Below are 13,753 nucleotides of genomic sequence, written 5' to 3'. Positions count from 1 at the left end.
CGGTCGCAAACGGGCAATCAGCCCTTTTGTGACAGCAATATTTAGGGCATGCCCTTGTAGAACCCTCATCTTGTGAATCTGTAAAATTTACTGATTTGTCAAATGAGGTTTGTGACTCGCTAGTAGGAAGGGGTGTCCCATCCTAATAGCGAATCGCATTTGTATGTATGAATATTTTGCGACTGCAATTTACTTCAAGTAGGGGGTAAACCATTCAGGAAAGGGTCCTCTTCCCCTTTCTGAATAGTTTAAAAAATATTTCTTAAGGGCAGAAAGTAGTCCCAGGGACCACTGCCTGCCCTTAAAAAATGAAACTGGAAAGTTTCAATTTTCTTTGTTTTTAAATCCAGCCCATTTTCCTTTAAGGAAAACGGGCTGCATTTAAAAAAACTCCTTTATTTAAAAGCAGTAACACGGGCTGCATTTAAAAAAAACTCCTTTATTTAAAAGCAGTAACAGACATGGTGGTCTGCTGACCCCAGCAGGCCACCATCCCTGTGACTGCTAGCCATTCCCAATGGGGTTGCAAATTGTGCCTGCCTCATCAATATTAATGAGGCAGGCATTGTGACCCCATTAGGAATCGCAAACACTGACCTCAATAGGAATCGCAAACAGGGAATGAGACACAGTTGTACATCCCAATTTGCGAGTCGCATATTGTGAGTCGCAAATGTGACGCAATTTGCAAGTCGCAAATTGGTGGGTCGTACATCTGGCCCAAAGACTTGTAAATTAGTATGCTAGCAAACCTACATCTGAACTTCCAGCAGAAGAATCCTTCAGAATAATTATTTGGGAACACAAAGAAAAATCGATTCATAATACAAGTTCTCTAAGGAAAATAACCAATTACATCACAGTGTCCTATGTTCCAAGAAAACTGTGAAGAGAGAAGACTCTCAGAAGGACATTGATTGGAAGGGTTAATAAGCTGGAGTATCATCCAATGTAATAAAATATTGCCATTGGAAAACATGGCATAACTAAACTACAGTATTAAACACACTTCTAAACATTATTAATTAATAAGTTATGACTATATTCACCAGAAAAGTCATCAGTATTCAAAAATAATTTGTCACCTTAAATTGTGCATTTAGGGCAAATTACCAGTACATAGTAAAAGTTCTAATTTTCAGAATATGAGGGTTTGTAACTGTAAACCTCAGACACTTTGTTAGGTACATTGGTAGTAGCCAAGCCCTCACCAGACCAGCAATCCTAGCATGAGACAGTGGCGGAGAGGGCATGTGCGTGTGTATCAATAGGTGAGTCAAACCCTTGAACTATTGGATCAAAATGATGTGTACGTATTGGAAATGTGAAAACGAGAAAGATAGTGGAAAGAAAACAAAGCCCCAAATTCTTTTCAAATGCACAAATGCCTTTTCAGGCTTTAAGAAATAGTGAAACAAAGGGAAATCGAATGTAAAATGGTCAGAAACATACAGATGTACATGACAAGGTCACAGTAGAATCATGTAAGCAAAAGGAGGCAGGAAAGTTTGGGCCTTTTAAGAAGGACATTTATGAGTTCCAAAGCAAAAGAAGGCTGAGGCATTAGAAGCCAGAACAGAGGAAAATTCATTGGGGAATTAGACATTCTAGCAACCCTGCAAGAATATGAAAGCAATGTTAATAATGTTTGATTTTTTGTTCATACAGGTGCCAAGGATAATTCAAAGTCGGTGAGTGACAAAGTCAAATGACTCTTTTTGTTAAAGTATTGTCATGAACCTTTGATTCTTTCATTAGACCAATGCAGTAAGAGAAATCCAATTTTGTTTGCAAGGTATACTTTACAGCTGATATTTTATTTAAACATTTTAAATGAAATACTTTTTATCAATATAGCAGCTATTGTAAAATCTCGTTCATGTAACGTGTTCTGGAAATCCTGTATTTAAAGACAGGAACCTTTCGATCAGTAGGGCACCACAAAATGCCAGAATAAATATAAGAGATAAAGTACGCTGTGCCACACATTATCAGGATATTGCAAGTCACTGAGGAATGGCATAACCATATAGAGAAACGAGGCCAAAGGCTGAGTTTCTTTATAATGTTATGGAACTCCAAGGTGCCTTGCAATATCCTTATTACGTACACCAGGGGGTATTTTATCCCATATGTTACATTAGTATTTGTATTTTGAATTTGAAAGGCGCACAGTTATCCCAAGTGGTTTCCCGGGGCCGTCCCGATAGGAGAGCTGAGAGAACTGGCAAAAGAACTAAGATTTGAAGAGCCAAGTCTGCAGACTATTAGATGGCTATTTCATCATCTTTCCCACCAACTATTTAAATCCTTGATGCATAGCTCTTTCATCTGAAAGAGCTAGCATGTTTGCAAGCATGAAGAGGGAACATAAAATCTCTGGTTCAAAATTAAATGTATCAAAATCTGTTAGATATTTCTTTCAAACAGATATAAGAAACAGTTCAATAGAAGTCATTTATTTAAAAAAAGCCCACTAGCTTAGAATGTGTGGAAACATGCAGAAAACCTCTAGCATCCATCTGACTGAGGAGTTAAAAAAGAAGCATAAATAAACATGTTCTCCCTGCTTATCATGGTAAACTGTTAAAATAGAGCAGAAGAAGACAGAAACATTCTGTTTTCCTTGCTTTAAACAGCTGCATCAATCATGGTCTGTGACTCGACCTGCCATGCACCTTGGCTCTAGCAGGAGGCTTTGTGACATGAGAAATAACTAAAAATAGTCCAATTCTGATGCCTTTTCTTTATAACAGGTGACTGGGTGTGTCACAAGTCATTGATTATAATGAAATCAGTGATTGCCATGTATACAGGGATAACAGAATCACATACATCATATGTAGAATTATAGATGGATAACTGTGAATTACATGGATGGCTTTCACAAAAGGGTTCAGGGTGCCATCATATACACAAAAAGATTTGATGTTAGTCTGAATCCTAAAGTTAAAAATATACTCATTATTCACTGAATACCCATCTATAAATGAATGTTATGTATTGCCCTCAAATCACCTACCCCTAAAAACGAGCAGAGGAGTAATAAGGAAGCCATGAAGAACTCCCATCCCTGTCCCAAATGATAAAAATATATCTGTCCTAATGCCATCTACCCACCATATGTGGCTTCTCTGCCCCTCTACTCTCCTCCCAAAGCCATGCTCTATGATCTCTACTGGAGCAGAGAGCTAATGCTGGACTGACAGGGTCTTGGAGAGCCCTGTCAGAGCAATTTGAAATTCCTTTATGATGTAGCAAAATTCAAAACCAGCTTTTGTTTCCCACCTTTGCTACAGCACAGCACTGATAAATGAGGACGCACTGAGAGCCATGGAAAACAAAAGTGATTATAGATTTAATTTCTGGGCAATATGCTTGCTGCAATTCACATTGTGAGAATAGACGGGGACCTTGCAACTGATTCAGGGAACTCCCACATACAACACAAACATATGTTCACCTCAACTGCTTTTCTGTTGATTGTTGACAAAAAGGTATTTTCATAGAGAAGGCTGTTTAAATTACCATTAGCAATTCTAAACCATATTAAAACACAATTGAGAAGATGTATTCATTTTTCGCACCAAACCAAAGTCTTTCAGTAAATCAAATCAGTGCTGAGTCCTGATACAGTATTTCCGTTCCTGTTCTAAATTTTGAAAGCCCGAAACTCACCTTTAAAGTAGCATAAATGGCACTTTGTGTTGATTTGCTCTCCTTGGCAGTACTTTTGGCATTCTGTGGATATCACTTATGTATTCCAACCCTATCACTCATGTTTTTTTGTATAAATCCAGATCTAAAATGATTGTCAGACTCGGCTTTGCATAAAAGAATAATGCCTTTTTGAGTCAGGCACGAATCCGGAGAAATGTTCTGCTTTCTCCAAGCATTTCACCTGAACCTTACAGCACACATCAGAATTGTCTAACTGTAGGATTTGAACTAGAAGGGTGTCCTTGTAACATCAAACCTATGCTAGACATGCGTGGTACGAAGTAAACTTCACAATATCTAATGCACGCCCATTGCTTTTCATATATTCATTTATTCTTAATGTGTATTTCTCATTTATACTTAAACGTATATTGCTATTACTGTACAACGTTGTATTAGTATCAGTTATTAACGTATAGGCATTCACATGATGTGTAAGGTTTATAGAATTACGTGAAGGTGCAACCATATTTACTGGGTACAGAAAAGTACAAGGTGTAGAGCAATCTTTGACCATGAGCAGGTAAGAGGCACTTTAGGAACTCTTTTAGTGCTAAGACAGCTTGCCTAGAGGTGTTTGCAGAAAAGAGACTGATTACATCACTTCCATGTGGGAAACTTCAGAATTAAGGTTGCAGTGTTGAAATTGTTTTAATACTTTGTTCACTAAGTGTTCTTACTGCAACTCTTGTGTTTATTAGATCTCGGCTAGATAGGGCATGCCTTGTGTCGAAGAGACATGTTGTGTTTAATCTGTGGCCTTCACAGCCTGCACACATGCATCCCGTTTGCTCGCTCCATCGTCTTCTTATATTCATGGTCACTATTTTCCCTGGCATGCATGGCCATGTTTTTAGCTCTCCCTTCAGAGCATGGACCAAGTAAACATCCACTGCTCCTGTGTTTATGGCCAGTACAGGACCTTGATTTTTCTTTCTTTTTCAGCATTCTATAAAGTGATTGTGCTTTCACCAGCTCTGTCTCCTCCCACTCGCCGTTGTGCCCCGTCAACTGATCGCCCCCTCCCTGTCATTGTTTTCCCTTTGTTGCTGCTTTTCGTTTGCCCCACCTCTTCCCTCCTGCGCACCTCCCGGTGCTTGCCCAATCCACAAATCTCTCAAACCTGCCACTGCTTTAAACACCCACTCTCGTCTGTTTTGCTATATTGAATGGTGGTGTTTTGTCTTTTAATGTCCTTTTTCTGTATAGCTACTGGTGAAGTCTTTCCGAGCGGCATTGCTGCTTAACTTGAATTCTCTTCAAAGGAGCCAGGCTGAGTCTTGAAATCATCAAGGTCTGTCCATGGCAACATTAGTCCTTTTGATGTGGATGCTGATGCTATGCATTTCCATATGTTCACTACCGTAAATCAGTCCCAGACATTGATTATTTCACGTTTTTTGTGCAGCTTTATATATCACCAACACCACCCAAAGGTAGTGGAGCAATTGCCTACAGCACCAGTTCCTTTACACAGTGACACATTCATCTTGTAGGCACAGGGAGATGTATTGAGTTGCCCAAAATCAAGGATGAAAGCCAATGTAGAAACTCAAACTCAGTTTCCCACTCCATAGTCAGAAGCTGTGGCCATTAAACCACGACCTCTCCCAATAGGACGCCACAGTCTCCCTAGCCTCAGCCCCACATTTTGTGATAAAGGCCAAATCACTTAATTTCCCCCTGGCAGCTCACATTTGCTGTTGGTTGCCCGCCCACCTCCCACCCAGCGCTGCTTGCTCCACTAAACTCCGCTGCACAGATCCCCTCCTCACAGGACACTGTTTTTCATTTTTTTTAATGCAGTGTTATATAGCACCAACAGCACCCGAAGGTATTGGAGTGCTTTACATTAGCACCAGTTACTTTTTTTGTGAAGTTTTATATAGCGTCAACACAACTCAAAAGTATTAGAATGGGTTACATTGACCCCAGTTACTTTTCAAGAGGAAACATACATTTTTGCATGCACGGGGTGATCACGTTTTTTGCCCAGTATCAAGGATGTGAAGCAGATGCAAAAACTCAAACTTGGTTTCCCAGATTCATTGTAGGGAGCTCTGGCCCATACGCCACATAATTCCCCAAGAGGATGGCACAGTGGCTCCATAGCCTCGTCCACGGTTACACATTTTGTGTTTAAGATTAAATCACTTAATCTCCCCAGGGCTTCCTGTATTTGCTGTTGGTTGCCTGTCCACCTGACCCACCCCCCGCTGCTTGCCGCGGCTAAACTCTGTTGCACAGATCCCCTCCTCCATGACTCTGTTTTTCAAATTTTTGTTGTGCAGTTTTATGTAGCGCCAACACCACATGAAGGCATTACACCACTTTAAATAAGCAACAGTTATTTTTTTGTGCAGTTCTATACATCACCAACAGCACCCAAAGTCATTGAAGGGCTACATTAGAACCAGTTACTTTACACAAGGACATATTCATTTTTGTAGGAACGGCCAGATTAAGTGATCAATCAATCAATCAATCAATCAGTGAACTTGTAGAGCGCGCTACTTTACTGTGAGGGTCTCAAGACGGTAAAGGGGTGTGGTGGGGCGGGGGGGATGGGAGGGGTGCTGCTACTGTTCGAAGAGCCAGGTCTTGAGGAGCCTTCTGAATGTGAGCAGGTCTTGGGTCTGTTGTAGGTGGGTGGGGAGGGTGTTCCAGGTCTTGACGGCTAGGAAGGAGAAGGATCTGCCGCCAGAGGTCGTTCGTTGGATGCACAGCACGGTAGCAAGGGCGAGGCTGGCAGAGCGGCGCTGGCGAGCGGGGGTGTAGAAGTTGAGTCTGTCGTTCAGGTAGGCTGGTCCAGTGTTGTGGAGTGCTTTGTGTGCATGGGTGAGGAGTTTGAAGGTGATCCTTTTGTTGACGGGGAGCCAGTGCAGGTCTTTGAGGTGGGGGGTGTTGTGGCTACGGCGGGGAATGTTGAGGATCAGTCGGGCAGAGGCGTTCTGGATGCGTTGTAGTCGTCGGACGTGTTTGGACGGAATTCCTGCGTAGTGTGTGTTGCTGTACTCCAGTCTGCTGCTGACGAGGGCTTGGGTCACTGTTTTTCTTGCTACGGTCGGGATCCACTTGTAGATCCTGCGAAGCATGCAGAGGGCGTTGTAGCAGAAGGAGGATACAGCGTTGACCTGCTTCGCCATGGAGAGGGAGGAGTCGAGGATGAATCCTAGGTTGGGTGCGTGGTCCGTGGGTGTTGGGACTGCTCCCAGTGTGGTCGGCCACCAGGAGTCGTCCCACACAGAGGGGGTGGGGCCTAGGATGAGGCCCTCAGTTTTGTCCGAGTTCAGTTTCAGGCGGCTGCTTCTCACCACACTCGGCGACGGCCTTAATTCCCTCGTGGAGGTTGGTTTTGGCGGTGTGCGGGTCCTTGGTGAGGGAGAGGATGAGCTGGGTGTCGTCAGAGTAGGAGATGATGTTCAGGTAGTGTTGGCGGGCCACTTGTGGGAGGAGGGCCATGTAGATGTTGAACAGGGTCGGGCTGAGGGATGAGCCCTGGGGTACGCCGCAGATGATATCGGTGGCTTTGGAGCGGAAGGGCGGAAGGCGTACTCTCTGGGTTCTGCCGGTGAGGAAAGACGTGGCCCAGTCCAGGGCCTTTTTCTGGAAACCAGCTTTTTGGAGGCGTGTTCTTAGTGTGCAGTGGCAGACCGTGTTGAAGGCAGCTGACAGGTCCAGGAGGATGAGGGCTGAAGTTTGGCCATTGTTCAGCTGGCGCCTGATGTCGTATGTGGCGGCGATGAGGACAGTCACGGTGCTGTGGTTGCATCTGAATCCGGACTGGGATGGGTCAGGATGGTGTTGTTCTCGAGGTGGCGGGTCAGCTGCATGTTGGCAATTTTCTCGATGACCTTCGCCGGGAAGGGGAGCAGGGAGATGGGCCGGAAGTTCTTGAGGTTTTTAAGGTCCGCTTTGGGCTTCTTGAGGAGGGCGTTGATTTCGGCGTGCTTCCAGCTTTCCGGGATTGTTGCTGTGTCATAGGAGATGTTCATGATCTTCTGCAGTTGGGGTGCAATGGTTGCGTCCGCTATGTTTAAAATGTGGTGTGGGCAGGGGTCTGTTGGAGATCCTGAGCGGATGGAGTTCATGACCTTGCATGTCTCTTCGTCGTTGACGTGGGACCAGGAGGTCAGCTGTGATATGCCCATAATCAAGGATTTCAAAACTCAAACCTGGTTTACCAATTCCACAGTAGTCAGCTCTGGCCCTGTACGCCACATTAATTTAGGTCTCTGGTAGACAGCGCATGCGCTGCTCAGCTAGACAGCGCATGTGCTGTCTCGTAGAGACGTGTTGTGTTCTTCTGTGGAGTACAAAGCCACCCATCACTTACCATTGGTAAACTTCAGTTTCACTCACAATTTCTATGATGTCATTTGTCATGGCATGCAGGCTTAATGCCCTCTTGTGTTTTGCCCTCCAATAGCACAGGGACTGAGTACATGTCTCCATACACTGCTCCCAGAATGCGCACCAATTTTTACTTTGTTTTCAAACACTCCATACTACTTGTGTTTTCAGGCCAACTCCTTGTACACATACACACATACCACTAAAATACATGTGTGTGTACATAAACTAATGCATTTCTTAAAAAGTTGTTAAAACACGAATAGCATTTTCTTTTTCTTTTTTTTTTGGACAATCACATGGAAGTGAAGTGCTCGCTCTATCCTCCGTCTTGCCATAGTGTGATCCTGAGCCAATTGTACTGGAGCTGTTTAAGCGTTCACCAGTTACATTCCACAATGACACATGTTATTTTGTCGCTGATCCTGCTTCAATTATGGTATTTTTCCACCTTCATTGTTGCTTCCTTCCGCCTTCTGTCATTGTTTGCCCATCTCCCCATCCTCTCTTGCTTCCCAGGTTGACACACTCCACTATCTCCCTCGTCACTGTCGCTTTTATTTTTTCAATATTTTGTACAATCCAGTGGTATTGGAGAGCTTGGTCCGTCCTCCATCTTGCCATAGTGCTAACACCAGCCAATTGTATTGGGGTGCTTTAAGTGCTCACCAGTTACATTACACAACGAAACTTTCATTGTCGTACACAGGGGGTAGCGAAAGTGATTTTCCCAGAATCACGAACTGTTCAGCCGACTACAGGATTCAAACCTGGTTCCCCTGTTCGCAGCTCTGGACATTACACCATATCTTTGCTTCACTTCAAAGCTCCTCAACTATTTCTCACTATCACTTCCACATTTGTTCAGCAAGACCCCTTCAACATCAAACAAGCACTATCAAAGCAAAGAAATTTCAGCAATGCCCAAGCTATTGTATTTGTATTTGTATGGAGTATTTATAAAGCGCTTGTTGTCGCTCCGAAAGGAGCAACCTGGCGCTGAAATAGTGTATCGTCCAGTGCTGGGAACTAGATAGAGGCCATTACAAAGACATCAGACAGATTGAAAATCCATGTCTTCAGTTGTTTCCTAAAACCATTATCATGGGTAATCAATATGAGTTCTTTCGGCATAGCATTCCAAGCCTTTGATGCCAACACAGAAAGGGTTTTTCCCCCTTTTGTTTTATAATGAAATCTGGGGATGGTAATTAGATTTCCGCCTGAAGATCGCAGACTTCTTGGGGGGTCGTAATGGGAGCATCTTGAGTGGTACTTAGGTCCTATTTTATTAAGGGCTCTGAATGTTGTTAAAAGGGTTTTGAACAAGATCCTCTTATGTAATGGCAGCCAAAGTAAAATCTTAAGTGTAGCCGAGGCAGAGGACTTTCTTGGTAATTTAAGTACCAGTCTGGCCGCTGCATATTGACACTCTGTCATTTTTTCAATGTTGATTTTTTTATCCCGGCCATCAGGCCGTTACAATAATCTAAACGTGAAAGAATAGGGGCCACTGCCACCGTCTTTCTTGAATCAGTGGGCAGGAAATCAAAAAATACTACTGAAGCAACTTCCTGCCACATTCCTTACATGTTGGTCAAAAGAAAGAGCGGAGTCAAATAAGACTCCCAGGTTTCAACTGAGTGAGGAGGTACAGGTGAGTCCTCAGGCCACCAATCCTTAGGACAGAAGCGGACATCTTTACTTATCGGTAGAATATCTGTCTTATTAGTATTGCACTTCAGATGGTTATTGTCCATCCATTTGAAGACTTCTGTCAGGCAATTCTTTAGATTTTGTTCTGCGTTGGTAGAATTCTTGTCCATGGAGACAATCAATTGAGTGTCATCGGCATACGATGTCACAAGTATGCCGTATGACTCTATCAATGCAATAAGGGGGACCATGTAAACATTGAACAATAAAGGTCTCAAAATAGAGCCTTGTGGGACTCCAGATAGCACCCGTTTTCCCCTAGAACAAAAGGGACCCGATGAGATCGTTTGGGATCGGTTTGACAGGAATGATATTATTCAGGCCAAGGCAGTTCCTGTTATACCTATGTATCTCAGCCTTTCAATCAAAATTTCGTGCGAGATGGTATCGAACGCTGCTGTGAGGTCCAATAAGATCAGAACTGCTTTCCTACCCTCATCCTGCAAGAATTTAATGGAGTCAGTGAGTTCCATAAGGGTTGTTTCGGTTGAGTGTCTGGGCCGAAGGCCTGACTGCTGAGGGTGAAGGATGTTATGATTTTCAACAACGTTTTTTAATTCTAAATATACCAACTGTTCCGTTATCTTCCCCAAAACCGGAAGGAGAGAAATTGGTTGGAGATTAGAAAGATCAGTGGGGATTTGTTAGTCTTTTTCATTAGGGGTTTAACGGTAGCTTTTTTCCATTCAGAAGGCACTATCCCCTGACCGAGTGAAGCATTGACAATCGCATTGATGAGGGGGTTAACTACATTGATTATCAGATGTAATATTTGGGGAGGGCAGGAATCCGTAGGTGCTCCTGATTTACAGGCCAAGATGGTCTCTCGTGTTTGAGGAAGGGAGACCGATTGGAAAGTACTTAAGGTGGGATCCTTAGTCTTTCGCGAATCCTGATGACTAAATAGGGAAAGAGAGGAGGGAGTTGGAAACTGCTTCTGTAAAAGCTCGATTTTCTCTTCGAAAAAATCGGCAATCTGGTTGCAGAGGCCTAAGGAAGATGGAAATTCTTGTTGGAGCATTTTAGGGTGGGTAAAGGACCTCACTATGGAGAATACAGTTCTCTGCTTTTGCTGTGCCTCATTAATAACATTCACATAGTAGTCCTTCTTGGCCTTTTTAATGCTGGCAAGGTAGGATTTCCTATGCTGTAAGTACAGAGTTTTAGCTGCTTGGTCATAAGATTTCCTCCATTTACGTTCACTCTTTTTGCATATTAAATGCTTATCAGCCAGCGTCTGGGAGTACCAAGGGGCAATAATTTTTCTCCTTTTACCTTTACTCGGGGGGTGTTTGGGGGGGACACAATCTGTAATGACTTGTTGCATCCAAGAGTGGAAATCTATAGAGTCCTGGTACACATCACCGGACAAACTAGGCACCTGTGAGTGCTGCGGTGGATTAAGCTTGATATTATCAGCAACACCTTTCCAATTTAGATTGGTTACGGGTTGCTTGCTGACCCTAGTTCTTATTTTCTCTGGGCAAGAGACACCTATATTGAAACAGTGAGCCATCCAGATTTGCGGAACCGGAAGGTAAATTTTCAGTGGGGTAAAGTTGGAACATATCCCATCGAAAGTATATCTGGCCGAGTGAGTAGGTTGCATCACATGTTGATGTAAGCCGAAAATATCCAAAGTCTGATCAAAATTGATCACAGATGTGTCAATTTTTGATTCTAACTGAAGGTTGAAATCACCCAGAAGTGTGAATTTAGGGTATCGCAACAGAAGCTGTCCTAAGCTATCACTGAGAGAGTCTAGGAATAAGGAAGCACTACCCGGAGGGCGGTAGACCAGACCTCCCGAAAAAGAGGAGGATGAGTTGGTCTTGTCTTGTCACTGTGAATGTCAGTGTCTTTTAGCCATGTTGTCTAGCAGCATTTCTCCTGTTGAGCATGGCTGAAAAAGTCCTATAATGCGGTCAATGCAGACTACGTCGTAGGACATTTTTGTGTTAGAGGGGCAGCAGTAGACTCAACATAGGAAATGAAAAAACTTGACTTTGGCTCATTATCCTGTGATTCTGGGCTTTCAGTGAATTTCAGTCACACAGAACAGCAGATGTGCTGCTAGGCAACATGGTTCCTACAGGCGCCAATATCTTTACATGGATCTTGACGAATCGTTTGATGCCAGACATACCATACCTTATCCATCCAGATAAGTCAGGATTTGTCCCTAACAGGCAAATATCAGACAGGCAATATTCGACGAGTGCTCCGTCTCATGGAAAAAGTCTTCTTTCTGAGAATTCTGCCTACAAGCCTGTCACTAGATGCTGTGAAAGCATTTCACAGGGTGAGATGGCCGTTCCTCTTCATGGTACGTAAAGAGATGGGCCTAAGACCACAAATGCAAACATGGATAGCAGCCACTTATCAGGAACCATCCACAAAAGTGACTTTAGCCAATCATACCCATACCTCTCCCCTAGAAGGACTAAACAGGGCTGTGCCTCTCACCCTTGTTATTCATTTTCATTTTGGCAATTAAGCCCCCGGCTGCATGCGTTCGGACAGAGCTAGAGAATAAAGGTACAGTATTGAGAGGAGACCAACACTTATTTGCAGACTACATCTTTCTAACGGTCACAGATCCACATACATTTTTAACCTTCATCGTTAGCTTGATAAAGCAAAATGGGACAGTGTTGGCTTCAAGTAAGTAAGCATCAATACAATAATGACCCGGTTCTTCAAGGCAGTTATCCTAGTATTCAAACGTGTACCGCGTTTTGCAATTTTACAATTGTCTCCCCTATTCTTTGTATATTTGGGGTAGATCGTATCACGTTAACTTGTCACCTTCAGAAAAAACCAACCATCCCAATTACGACAGTCTGAATGAATGCACAAAGGAACTGATATACATATATAATACATCCAGAACCATTCACAATGTGACAATGTGTGAGGAATGTGCATGGGCAAAATGACCCCTCATGGGCGAACCACCATCGAGATTCCTGATAGGTACTCACCAGTTAAGCCCTGTTATCATCATTGGCAGTCATTAAGTCCAAAATAAACGTGTCCAACAAAACAAAACGTGCAGTGAAAAGTGAAAAGATCTCAAGAAAGTGTAGATAAAATGAATAGGTGTGCACGTTACTGTCACTTTTATTCTTTCACTTTGTGCCACCTATCAAATTAAATAGCAAGGCTGGCTGCTAAACATGCAAACCATTACCATAAGCCAACTTGTTTCATTGCCTGGAACCTTTTAGGCAAATTCTTCAGGGCCAAGATATTATCGCCACTGCATCAAAGTTGGACACACCATACACTCAGACCCTACTCAGCCACAGTGTCTCCTACCGGCCGTAAGGTCAAATTAAAAAGCAGGAATGAACCCCTCTGTGAGTTTCCCTCGTTACTTCGGCTCTCAGTCATTTTGTAAATCGGACAGAGCCTCACCGAGCATCTTGTCTCCAGTCACTCCTGAGGCGAGGGACCCCTAGAGTGCAGCAGTGCGCAACTAACGAGAGCAGTGAGGCTCAAGCCGCGAGCCGAGCCGCAAGGAGGAAAAAGGCGGAGGCTCTGTGGCGCGCTTACGGCTGACCTGCCACAGGGTGTCAGACAGCGGGAGCGTAAGCCGCGAGGCAGAGAGAGGCGGCAGCTCCTGTAGTCCTGTGGCGGACCTGGTGCTGATCTGAGGCTGCTGCCGCGGTGAGATTGACAGCGGGAACCAGAGGGAGGAGGTGAGACGCAGCGTTTTGCAATTGAGCACAGCAATGCATAGCTGAGTCTTGTGGTCGCAGCGGGTGCGGCACTGCGAGCATCGTGGGTGGACCTGAAGCCACAGAAGCCATAGAACTGCGCTGAGGGCGTCGTGAGTGCCGTGAGTGGGCGCCGTGAGTCCAGGGATTCCTGTGGGCGCTGCGGAGCAGAGTGTGCCTTGAAAAGGTCTCTCAAATAGCTTTTTCTGGGCTGTTCTCCGGCATCTCATCCCACGACTTAC

General features: G+C 44.0%; 1 protein-coding gene across 1 annotated transcript in view; it reads left to right on the top strand.

The window, feature by feature from the left end:
- LOC147729326 (uncharacterized) overlaps positions 1-13,753 on the top strand; it is a 354,664-nt gene that overhangs the window by 22,293 nt on the left and 318,618 nt on the right. Inside the window, exon 3 of the mRNA XM_086959822.1 lies at positions 1,669-1,691. Within this exon, the coding sequence (XP_086815948.1) occupies positions 1,669-1,691 (23 nt within the window). The remainder of the gene's footprint in view (positions 1-1,668; positions 1,692-13,753) is intronic.

Source organism: Lissotriton vulgaris, chromosome 2_2 (assembly GCF_964263255.1).
Source record: "Lissotriton vulgaris chromosome 2_2, aLisVul1.2, whole genome shotgun sequence".
Taxonomy (NCBI): domain Eukaryota; kingdom Metazoa; phylum Chordata; class Amphibia; order Caudata; family Salamandridae; genus Lissotriton; species Lissotriton vulgaris.
Note: the sequence above shows the minus strand (reverse complement) of the source record. Positions and strands in the feature narration are given on the sequence as shown.